General features: G+C 40.2%; 1 protein-coding gene across 1 annotated transcript; it reads right to left on the reverse strand.

Moving 5' to 3' along the window:
- Positions 1–1034: 1034 nt before the first annotated feature.
- On the reverse strand, positions 1035–11889 carry tgm2b (transglutaminase 2b). Its single transcript, XM_063473121.1, has 13 exons — positions 11794–11889; positions 8708–8887; positions 7514–7732; positions 6888–7006; positions 4611–4739; positions 4340–4517; positions 4043–4175; positions 3647–3750; positions 3334–3573; positions 2540–2815; positions 2292–2452; positions 1993–2129; positions 1035–1407 (listed from the first exon to the last, which is right to left on the reverse strand). The coding sequence occupies exons 1-13, from the start codon at positions 11801–11803 to the stop codon at positions 1257–1259; spliced, it is 2037 nt and encodes a 678-aa protein (XP_063329191.1). The 5' UTR covers positions 11804–11889; the 3' UTR covers positions 1035–1256.
- Positions 11890–12651: the final 762 nt, after the last annotated feature.

The raw sequence follows: 12651 nt of genomic DNA on the forward strand, positions 1-12651 counted from the left end.
CTTTAAATGCACGGCACAAATTAAAGAGTTCAGCCTGCTCGTGATATGAGCTTGTAGCATATTTGAGATATATCTGTGGTATCTTGCACTGTTAAATGGTGAATAAGCTTTACAGGTCTGTGGCTGTGTTCCAGTTCCAGTTTGGCACTGTGATCTGCAGTTGTCTAATACAATGGTAATTGATAATTGAGTCATAAAGCTAGAGCCCTCTCTGGTCATTTAGAAGTATTTGGAGGACAGACACTGGAGCCACGAAAGGCAGATGAAAGGGAACAGGTGCCAGAGAGCTCTGCTACAGGAGCTAAAGTAGACATGGAAAAAGAGGTGCATGAGAAATGGGGCTGAAAAAGCAGATATGTGTGATTTTTTTTTAAAAAGTTAATCAACTGTCTTTTTTTTTTTGTCTCTCTGACTACAGAGGAATTGAGAAAAGAATATAAAGGAAACTGGCATGTAGTAACTTGCAGAATATTCCACAGCTCAGTCTGAGTATAATCAGTGATGAAGGATTTATAAGTGAGAGGAGATTATGATGATCTTTGTTTTAAGTAAAGCTTTCATTGCAATAATAACACAGGGTCGTTAAATGATGTAATGTGTTAGGAGACAAAAGATTAGCTTCCAAAGTGTGTTTGAAGTATTCATTTGTAATCTCAGTACATACGGGGAACTAATGCCGGCATATTTACTGGGGACAGAGACGCTACCATAAAAGGAACATTTGCAGAGTCACAGTGTGCATGTGGAAATGGATCCCATGAGTAAAATAAAATATTCAGGATTGGCTGTGATTAGCCAGGGAAATATTTACTGTATATAAACAACAAGAGAAAAAGCATCATAAACACAGCTCCTCCATATTGCCTTTGCTTTAGTTAGTCCAAATGTGTTGGCTGTCATATAATACGCAAACAAAAACCTACACATTGCATTCTTAGTCACGTGGAAACAAAGACTGTTACTAACTGGCAAACAAGATTTTTAATTTTGTCAAATAACACATAATACCTAAAATCATCAGATTGTGGCTGGTATCAGTGAGTACAAAGCATTCATAAATCACAGTAAAAAAAAATTGGGGCTCAGACTAAAGTATACATCCACATAGTAATCCCTAATAAACAAGAGAGGAGACAGTAAGAAAGCACTGGAGCAGAAAGGCACTAAACTCGATTCATTGTCTAATCTTTAAATGCCTCGTCTGAAAAAAAGAGTAAGAATAATTCCATTTAATGGATTACGGACATCGAAAGGCTTTATTTTCCAATAATCACGTTTCTGTAGCCCTTGACATGACACAGCTTGTTACTGTCAAAGTCAACCACCAGCTTTCTCAGTCCAGAATGGGTGGGTGTGAAGTAGATTTTCACCTTGGCATCTTCCCCAGGTCCCACTGGGGATCCCAGCCTGCAGGAAAAAGGTTTAAATATTACTTTTGAGGCAACACCAGAATGTTTATATCACAGTCCTGTGATTGCATACACATTTCAATAATTCCTGCTGTCAAACAAACCATGATACTTGTGACTATTTATGGCAATGGTGCAGTTGGAGTTGAAGTGTTTGAATTGCTCTGAAGAGTTTGGCCAAACATAGTCGTGGTAAAAAAAAACATAGCAGGCACATTGCTCATCAGTCATGGAGTCAGAAACGCAAAGCTGGATTTATGTAAAGTAAATTATTGGACACTGTTCAAACACTCAATGAGGAGATACTCCTCCTATCTTCTTCTGTTGAGCAATCATAAGGAATCCGTTTGGTAATTTATTTTCTCTCCTGCCTGCTCCAGTAACCTCCTGTCCTGACTAAACAGCAGCACATTCAGCCAGACATTCGGGTGCTGCACTGAGACTTGGCAGCAAAAGGTGAAACAATATGACACAAATCTCATAATTCATAATTCAAATTGGGAAGTAACATTTCCATTACAGACAGTAATAATTTTTAAAAGGTTGTCTTGAAAAAAGACAAATATCTTAATGGCTTAATGACCTCTCAGTAATGATGCCTCCCCCTGTCAGGTTGGCCCCTTCGATGCTGAAGCAGCAGTTCTCCAGTCTCTCTGGCAGAGGGTTTTGAAGGGTGATCTCTGCAGCCAGCTTCCGATTCTCCTTTGGTTCTCCCAGGATCTGTTCAGAAACAGGCCAAAAATTATGATCACTCTCAGATGAAGCTCATAATGCTGCTTATCTCATAACAATCATGCATGACATTGGTTATATTTGTTCAGGTCACTTCTGGGTTTTAAAGACCCCAAAGGTTTGTATTTTGTCACATATCTTGCTGCTCACCCTGACTTTGATTTCAGGGTTGTCCAGTACAACATTTCTCACTGCCAGTGTTGTATCTCCAGTGGTATAGTCCAGCAGCAGAGCTGCCAGACGGATTAAGTTGTCCTCAGTGATCTGACCACCGTATTTGGAGTAGTTCAGCCTTAGTGGAACTTTCCTCTCTGGAAGAACATAGACATTATATTTTAAACTTACAGTGAAAAGAAAAGTCTGTACTAACATTCTCTATCAGCGGTGAGCTTACTTACCTCCTCCAGGGGAAAGCTCAACATTGAGTAGATCTTTGAAGCCGCAGTTCCCTCCCATAAACCCATTATAGGACAGCGCGCAAGATCCAAACAACAGGCGGCACTTCTTCTCACTTTGTGTGTTGTTAGTAACCACGGCAAACACATCAAAGTCACAGCCCTTCCTCATATCTGATGTCACCTTGATATTGAGGTGCAGGCCTTGATTCTGCTGCTGCTGGAGCAGCTTGTTTTGGTGGTCAGCTTTCTTAAAAGCCTCCCGCTCTTCAGCAGATCCTGCGAGTATTGAAGCAACATCATGGCTTAAATAACAGAAACCTCAACCCATATGCCTTGCCATGCTGTATAATCAATTTCTACAGTATATTTGAACCAAAGTGATAAAGTGTGTATAGGAGTAAATGAGCCTAAGGGTGTTCTGAGTTGACTTTATGTACAATAGGGGGAATGCAAACACTGATAAGCAATTCAGGAATGTAGTTAGAAAGTGACCCTGATTTTACCTACAGGTATGAGGGAATGATTTCCATGCACACTTACGGTGTGTGTAAAAACTATACAATGCAGAATGAAAAGATATGTTACAGCTGGTGAAAAACTGGGCAAAAGTGCAATGAATGCAAACATGTGAGACCATGTGGGATGAGGCCTACATGGTAAATCCCTCTATGCATTGAAAACAAGTGTTTAAATAATACATCTTAGGTAAATATCAAATTTGTTCTATGACTTTTGCTCTTGATAAAGAGTTAGAACTTATTTGATTCAGCTGGAGTGCTAAAAGTTTGATCTACCTTCAGGGTATTTGTAGAGATGAGTGATGTCCTCTCTGGCATCACTGCCCACACTCTTGGTGCTGATCTTCTGGCCAACTAGTGCGTTGGAAGAAACTTTCGATGTGCTGCCATCCTTCTTCTTCATGAATGTGATCACATCAGCATTGACCTCAGCAAAGACAAAGGGTGCATCGTACTTGAATGTGAGCTCACCTTCCTTAATGGCTCTGACAGGGATGGGGCCACAGCAGAACACTCCTGAGGGAAACGTGGGGGGGGTGAGCACGTTACTTGATAAAACAACATGCTTTTGATGGACAGTTTTTCTTACCTTCACTCTTCTCCTGAGGCGTGGGGTCATAGGCCTGCCAACCATTAAAGTCAGGTTTAAGGTCGGGTCTAGTCATCCAGTTCTCTACCCAGCAGTGATAGTTCCTGTAGATACAATGCATACCATAAGCTGGATAGCAAAATAGAAACATACTGTACATACATGGTTATATGTATTATAACCATGCATCACATCCAGAAACATTATGGCCACCCTTGCCACACCTCTTCATTACTCCAGACCCAGCTGCCTGGCCCTAACCAAAGTAACTCAGGTCTTGCCCCATGACACAACAGATTCACGCTGAGTATAGCCTGTGGATTCTCTCATTTCAAGATAATCAGTGAATCTGTGAGCTGTCACACCATTTGTGAGTCAACTTAAAAGAGTTCTCACCAGATCATTTCTTTGGATTGAATGAGTTCTCCATTTTCATTGACATAGCGTTCAATCACCAGGTTGCTGTTGGTGTCATGTGCAGACAGATAGTTGGTCACAACTCGGCAGGGGATGCCCAGGGCTCTGGAAACTGACAGGGTTTAACAACAACTTAAGTGTTATAATATTTAAAAGATGAACAAAATGCATATCATAAATATGTGCTTATATGTAGGATATAATGTTTTGTCTGCTTGGGTCAAAGCAAGTGGTTTTTAGAGATAGGCTACCAAGCCTGGCTCTTTGCTATCTTACCTGAGCAGGCCACTGCAGCAAACACCCAGCACTGTCCATAGCGAACAGGCTGACAGGCTTGTGTGTCCCAGTTGCGCAGGATTTCCACACTTCCCCTCCATAACATGGGGCTGACGCCTCCTTCGTAGCCGCCTGACCATTTTCCCAGCAACACCCCTTTGTCATCATTACAATTCACCTGCCAGGCAAAAGAAATGTGTCTATGAAAATTAATAAAGAGAAACAATACTCTCTTAAAATGAAAGAATATCGAGAAGTCAAAAGGACAAACCATAGCACTTAGCACTCTGGACACGTAAATGGGATTTCTTCTCCCTGAGCAGTCCTTGCCAGGATTTTTCAGATATTTAGGATTCATATCGAGAATCCTCAAGCAGACATCCAGGATTCCACTTTCAAACTGTACCGCAACATAAGACACATAACTGCAGATTAAGTGTGAGCGGAAAAATAAGAAAACTAGGCATGCCATAGCAGGCACATGCTTTATAAAAATAAATAAATACAACAAATCTGAAAAACAATGCAAGTCAAAACTTTGAGCATACCCAATCATTCATATACAATACTGCATAATGTCTTGAGCCATCCTTTACCTGATTACGTATATTCTGATAGGAAAATTGAGCCGTTTATTGAAACATACATGTGAGTCCTCTGTTCGAGACTTGTCTGAGACCTCTAAACAAGCACAGTTTATACAATCTATAACCTATGTCTCACTGCACTGTCAAGAGGACATCTGGGCTTTCTAGTGAAGCCACATTTGTAAGGGACTGACCAAAGACAAACGTAGGTTTTCATTCAGAATGACGGGCATTAAGGCTTCCACATTTTATAACAAGGGAGGTTATGATCCTTTATTTCTACAGATATTGTGCTTCTGCTGCTAAAAATCACATTCACATTTACAGTGATTTAAAGTATACTTTGTAGTGGACAGCAGGACTTACTGCCTTCACATTCAACCTGTGTCCATACTTCAGGAAGCAGAGGACTAAAGGGACTTCACTCAGAATTTTAAAGGGGAATCAGACTGATTTCTGGCAGGGCATGATGTGGAGGATAGTCAGGCATTAAAGCAGGAAGGTAAAATCTCAGAGGAAGAGATACCAGCTTTTGAAGAGTCACGGCATGGAAAAAGTGATGGAACGCACCATCCATTAACCTCCTAACACTCAACAATTCATTCTTGCCCTCTGTGAGGGATGCAAGTTTGAGACCTATACATCAACCAAAGTATATGCGTTGTATCTCAGGTCTACTGCAGTGTAAAAAGGACATTCTGGGCTTTCTATTGATGCTGCATTTTATTGCCACAAGGGAGGTTAAGTGATCTGATATTATTATTCTTTTGTTAAAAATAAAAAATTTTCTTCAATATTACATTTTTGTCTTCATTTTACCAAGAGCTCAGAAATTTACAGTAATTTTAGCACTTTCAAAACAAAACTTTTATTCAGTGTCTTTGTAGTGGACAGCAGGACTTCCAGCTCTCATTTGTAGAAGGGGAGTCAGACGTATAGCTGTCTGGGGATGAGTTGCCAGGTGCAAGAGGCTGATATTATAACAGTAAAGTGAAAGCTCAAAGGAAATAACAGAATTCGAGTTCGCTGAGCAGGTACCAACCGTGCATTATGGATAAGAAGCTATGTGTAAGTTAGGGCAGCGGTCCCCAACCCCCAGGCCAGTACCAGTCAGTGAGTCGTTTGTTACCAGGCAGCAAGAGTTGAGGCTTGGGTGTGAAATTCATGATTTTCAGGGTTTTTATCGGTTTTTAGCGTTATGGTTTTTTTTATTGGTTTTATTGTTAACTCAGTTTCCCTGGGTCTTTCCCCCTGTGTTATGAATAAATCTTCTTCTTTTTGGTACCTCCACTGGTTTTATTTTGTTGTATTTATCCGCGACACCTTAAAGGCCGGACCATGAAAATATTGTCGGACACAAACCGGTCCGAGGCGCAAAAAAGGTTGGGGACCGCTGAGTTAGGGCTCTGAAGTTTTTCATTACAATATCTAGTAGGGGAAATAGGAGTCTTTTCACTAGAAATCAACTCTATTGAAACTGGGCTGAAATATCTGTGTTCATGGCATGATCCGAATACCCTAGCACCTGAATATACCAGGTCCCAGTTACAGCCAATTCATTAGGTTAAGAGAGATTCTTTAAGATTAGACAGTCCATCAAAGTAACAAATGATCCTAATTTGTCCGATAAGGGAAGAAGGAATAATGTCCTCTGGAAACTGAATTGTAGAAAGGGAGTGCTTAAAAAATCAGAATAGGAAAACATTTTCTTCTGGCTCTCAGGATCATACTGAAGAAAATACTACTTTATCATGCCGTCCACCCTCTTTATGTCTCCACTATCCAGAGTTATGTTTTTGTTGGTATGTACATTTCATTAATTCTTTCACAAGTAGATGTATTTTTCTGTTATCAGAATGAGTGCGGTTCACTCCCTCACCTCTCTGGCACTGTGTGAACTTATATAACTGACTGTGTGGATAATGTAGGCAGGCTGATTGTGTCAGTGTTATTGCTGGCACCTGTCCATAATTCCAGGGAGTAGGTATGGGATGTTTGTAGGCTCCTCGAAAGATGATCCCATCCTGAGCTAAGACATACTCTGCCAAATTCTCCTCGTTGTCCATGTATACTGCATCACCTGTTGCCAAGAAACATTACAAACATGAATACATTCCTTAATACATGTCCTAACTGGGGCGTAAATGATGTACTGCTGGTCTTTATTAAACTATTGGAAACTGCTTATTGAAAACACAAAAGTGTAAAATACAATTATGTACCAAAGGAAAGACTACAGGCTGCTGCTGGAAAGGTTAGTGCTAGCTCAGCTCAAAAGTAAACACAAGTGAAGTAGCTGACATGTTACAGCTGTCTTCTGTCTATAATCCTCTTTTTCAATCTTTCACTTTCAGTCACTTTCGATCCAGTGCTTCAAAACTATTCCAACAAAGGAATATTCAGCTCAAGGCTGAACTATTGCTTAAAAATCACAAAATAGTTGTTTGACTACGCAACCGTTCCCTTAAATGGTCTCTCCACCCATGCACCTGAAAAGTTCCTGCACCAACACCACTCTAGTGTGAAACATGATCATCAAAGTGAGTCTTAACAAGAGCCCCTTGCGTGACAGCTTCTGTTTACCCACCTGGACACCAGGGATTGAAGAGCAGGATGAACTCGATCCTCGCAGAGTGCCCCAGGGTCAGGGTGTAGCGGCCTATAGGCGCATCTGGTGCAGAGCAGATCGACAGGGTCACCATGTCTCCGGGTGGACTGGTGACAGCAGCACTCCAGCGGGAAGTGTCAATGCTGGCAGACAGACCAAAAGAGGCCCTGGTGCCATACTGTTCAGAGGGTTGAGGACCTGCATGAAACCCCAAATATAGTTAGAAGTCTGCGTCTGAAAGAAGAGGCCGAGAGATCCTAGTGAAACAATCGTAGCTAGGGAATGTAAACTTACAGTATTCTCAGCCCTTATCAAGTTTATTCTAGTAATCTTTGGTATGTCTTCTGATTTGTGGATATCATAATAGATTAGTAATTCATTCCTAAATTCTGCTGTGTTAAACGAATTTAAAATCATTTGTGTTCACTTTAATCCACAGAGCCAACTCTTTGACATCTCCAACTCAGCCAGCTAAAGCAAGGGCAAGCTTTTGGCTCACACACTGGGAGGGATGAACGGTGCCGCTCTTATCCATTAAAACACATTCGACTTTCAAAGGCTGATACCATTATCTGTTATTATACACACGCTTTCCTCTTGGCGAGCAACATTTCCTGTTTAAAGAGTTGCATTCAATGGTGTGCAACAAGTTGACTTATCATGCTCTTCATAAGAGACTTATCCAAATATTAGAAGAGGACAAGAGACAGAGAGCTTTCACTGTTTGCACTGCTAAAAAATTTAAGATACAGTATCTGGGGCTGCAAAGAATAACAACTTAGGTCATAGAGGATAGAAATGGAAACATCTTTCAGCTACTGTAACTGAGCCCAGTGTGAAAAGGGTGTTGCACTATTGCTGATCGCTGAAGACAGGAACATGACTTCCCTTTCCATAAACGTTATTGTTTCTTTCCCTTCTCATTCTTGAATAGGCAACAAAGAAAATAGTGACAGTATAAACACACGGTAGTAGGTGGTTTCAAGTTGCTGCTAACTTCCTGAATGAGAGGACACAATGCTTTTCCTATTCCAATTGTGTAGGGAAAGTTTTATTCATTCAATTTTCCAATATGTTTTGATACAGATCATATAAACTTTACAAAAGAACACATGTATATGGACCAAAACACTTAATATAAAATAAATATAATACAAGAATCAGGAGCAGTACCTGTTTCGGCAACACAATCAAGTGAGCTGACTCCTGGCTGGTAGCTTCCAGAGCGAAGGTACAGGCTGATTGAGAAAGGCTGGCCTCTCCTCACAATGAGACGATCAATGCCATTGAGATCGGTGCGATGGTCAGTGTTGTTGAACTCGCACTCCAAGTTCCAGCGATCGATGTCCAGAGCTAAAATGGAGAGAGGGAGGGAAAAAAAACATGAATAAAAAAAGAAAGTATTTAAGTAGTATTTCAAATATGCAGTATAGTCTATAAAGAACCATCTTGGTAATGAGAGTTTCTATTATTCTCTATAAAAATGCAGATCAAGAAAAAAAACACAAAGAGTAAAAGAGTATCTGCATATAATATATTTACAATATTCAAACACTGTCTGCAGCACATTTAGCTGAGTACACACACAGCTACTACACAACTACTGACAGAAACTATACAGTGTAAATGCTATTTATATTAAACAATACTGACATATCCATAATTACAATTTTTACTTCTAAAAACATCTCTTACCTAGTAATTTCTCTCAATGCTGACCCAAAAAGTTGGTTTTTAGTCCAGAATAATCATTTAGATTTGTGAAGCATAGACATGTTTTAGCTTATTAGTCATGTCCTTGTTTCTTATAATGATAGGAAAAAATATATCTCTATGCATATGGAGCACATGCAATGTCGCAAAAAAGTGGAAGCTTTATAAAACCTATTTGCTGTGCAGGACATCGGGAACTCTAATAAAATTAAAAATGTCCAACAATAACTTTTTTTAAAATGATCAATTAACTGAAAAAGTGCAGTTAACAAGGTCTGGATTTCCTGTGTCGCAGCTGTGAAAGTGGCACATAATCTAAAAAACTGAACTGCTTGTTCCTTCTGCTTGTGATGACTTCACTTTAAAATTTAACTGCAGACTGCAGGATGCTGTCTTTTCCAACATTCAAGGATGATATTATCTGACAGATCTTTCTGTATTAATTTACCAGAAGCTAAACTCAGACAGTCACTCCCTTCACGCTCCAGTGTCCTTTGTAACTTAAAGAATCCCACCCTTTGATTAAAGGCCCACCTATATGATGACTCAGAGATTCTCTTGCTGCTGTGTAACCACTGGTCATCTGCTCTGTGACATGTCATGTTAGCCTCTCCCTATGTATTATTCCTTGCAAACAAAATGCTTGAAACAGGCAAGAGGTGGCAGTCTCAGGGCTAGGAGAGACTTAAGTAAACAAAGGCTAGACTAGAAAAAGTTCCTGTGGTTTTACATGAAATCCATAGGGGTTCATTCCTCAGTATTTGGCATGCCTCTGATGTTTTACTGATCTTGAACTTAGTCCGGTCTTAACTGAAGACACGTTAGTGCAGTGTATTCTGACACAGCTGGAGAGTGTAGTCAGACCATAATAAGGGCTTTTCTGTTTAGTCTGTTCATGATCCCAAACCAATCAACACATATTTGAAAAAAAAAAATGTAAGCATTGCATTGAAGCACAATTATTATATCAAGTTATATAGGAGCCATCTGGAGACAAGAAAGTCCAATAAAACATGCCCTCAGCTTACACAATGTGAAAACAATTACTTAGATTAATAACACATGGATGTCTGTCACCTTAAACCTTTAGAGACAACAGGCTAATGGTGCAGTGGGGAACTGACATCATCCTCTCTGCAGGGCTTTGGAGGCTTGTTGTGGCTACATTGATAGTACAAAAAGCAAGTATTTTGATTTGCTCCCGTAATTGAACATAATGTTTGATTTAAAGGGGAGCAGCTTTGGTATGCCATATGGTATGCATGTGTGGTGTGAAGCCAAACTGGATGCATGTCACTGGGTTGCAGTTTATCCTGCAGGGTTGCGTAAATTATCATTACAGCACTCCATTTTGAACTGCATGGGCCAAAATTCCTAAGCTTCGACCCTCCCTTCTTCTCTAACCTTTACATACTGAACACACCCACTCTCCACTTCCAGTCTACCAACCATGAGCCACACGCCACAGTCCCCCCGGTGATGTGTGGATCATGGTTAGCATCACTGAAGCCACTATGAGCCTAATAAGGAAAATTACACAAAATCTAGCTGGGGACAAGTGTGCATGAGCTGGTACAGTCGACACTGTTTAGAATCCTGGAAAAATAAACAGGGAAAAACACTCTGAAGTTAAAGAACTTTTCAGTCTTCAAGGAGACACCCATGTTGACTGAGGTTCTCCTTCAAAAGTTCATTCAGATTTAAATAAATGCTCTGTGCACATTCAGCATATGGAAAACAAATGTTGCTTATTTATAAGAATATAAGTGTTAGTGTAAGCATGACCAACTACAATTTGTTCGGAGGTGCGCTGGCAGACGGTTAGGCTGCTATTAAAGTGTCCAGCTGCCCCCCACAGATATTTTTGGTATGTTGCGGTGTTTGACTTCACACACAGGTGGGCAGCTTTTTTTGTTTTTGAGTTATTGGGGATTCCTATTAAACAGACATGACATGCTGTTTCTGGAGTTATGAATTTCTTAGCAGCACCATCCGAATTCTTTCTCGGTCCTCTGTGAGCCTGTAAAGATAGCACTGGTTAAGTAGTGGAAGCACCAGCTGCTCTCAGCTGCTATTATTAAGTGTTAGGGACCTTGGAAGGCAATCATCTTCTCAAATATAAAGGTGAAACATTTTTTTAGGTCTTCAGATCCTTGATGAAAATGTGACATCACTATTTACTCCAGCAGTACGGTGCTGAAGTGAATAGTGATGACTTCAGATAGCAGTGAAAATCTTTGGCACCGCACCTGCAGCATCGTTAGTGAGAGCAAGAGGCTAAGAGTGAAAGTTTCACCTCCTAAACATGCACCAAGAATCTGTAACTAAACATCACAGTCACATTAACATAGAAATAGTGGGATAATAATGAACACCCATGCTGACCCGAATGAATGATTCAAAACAACACATGTAGCAATATTGATTTTTTTTTTTAATACTGAGTAAGTACTTAACTATTTCTAACAAATTCTATTTATTAAAGACCTCTTCGTGCAAAAGATAACATCACCATAAAATTAGTAAGGAGGCAAAATACAACTTACCTTGAGCCATGACTATTTTTGTGCTCGTTGACCAAACTGTGTATTCAGGCAGTCTTCAGCTGAGAGAGGAATTTTATGTGTCTCTCTGTTGCTCTCTGCCCTATTTGTAGTCCTCGTTGTGTTTGACAGTCTGGTAGTGGGTGTGACGTGACCCTCCCCTGGAGAGCGAGAGAGAGAGAGAGAGAGAGAGAGAGAGAGAGAGAGAGAGAGAGAGAGAGAGCTAAGCTAAGACCAATAGTGAGCGCCTGCTACAAAAACACACACGCACATGCACACACACGCACACACACACACACACACACACACACACACAGAGGAACTACTATACTTCTTCAGTGATTCATTACACACCCTATGTCAAGTAGGCTGAACGAGTGCTGTAGTGATAAAGTGCTGTAGTGATTTTGCAATGATCAGCATGGTTTACTGGAAAACAACAGCAGGCTACTGAGTGCACTACTAGCTATCGTATTTAAAAAGTTTCAAAAACAGTTAAAAAAGACAGAAAAATTAATACAGCTTGAGGCAGCATATATATAACAAAGAAGTTGAGCAGGTAACAGAGACCATGGCAGCTTCATCTAATCATTTTTTAAACAGGGTTGTAAGCCAATTGACTGAGAAAAACATGTTCCAGCAGACAAAAAGTTTGGGGAAACATGTTGTCATCATCTGTTTGTGAGATTTCCTCAGAAGATAACCTTTGCCAATTTAAACAAAGATTGTAGGTTGAAAAAAATACATCACAGCAGTTGAGTCAGCACGGTCAGACAAATTTGCGTTTTTTCCCCTTTAGGTCTTCTCAGAATTCTCTGGAATTTCCACAGAGAGGAGTTGTCATGTCAATGCATCATTTAT

This window comes from Pelmatolapia mariae, linkage group LG5, assembly GCF_036321145.2.
Source record: "Pelmatolapia mariae isolate MD_Pm_ZW linkage group LG5, Pm_UMD_F_2, whole genome shotgun sequence".
Classification (NCBI taxonomy): Eukaryota; Metazoa; Chordata; class Actinopteri; order Cichliformes; family Cichlidae; genus Pelmatolapia; species Pelmatolapia mariae.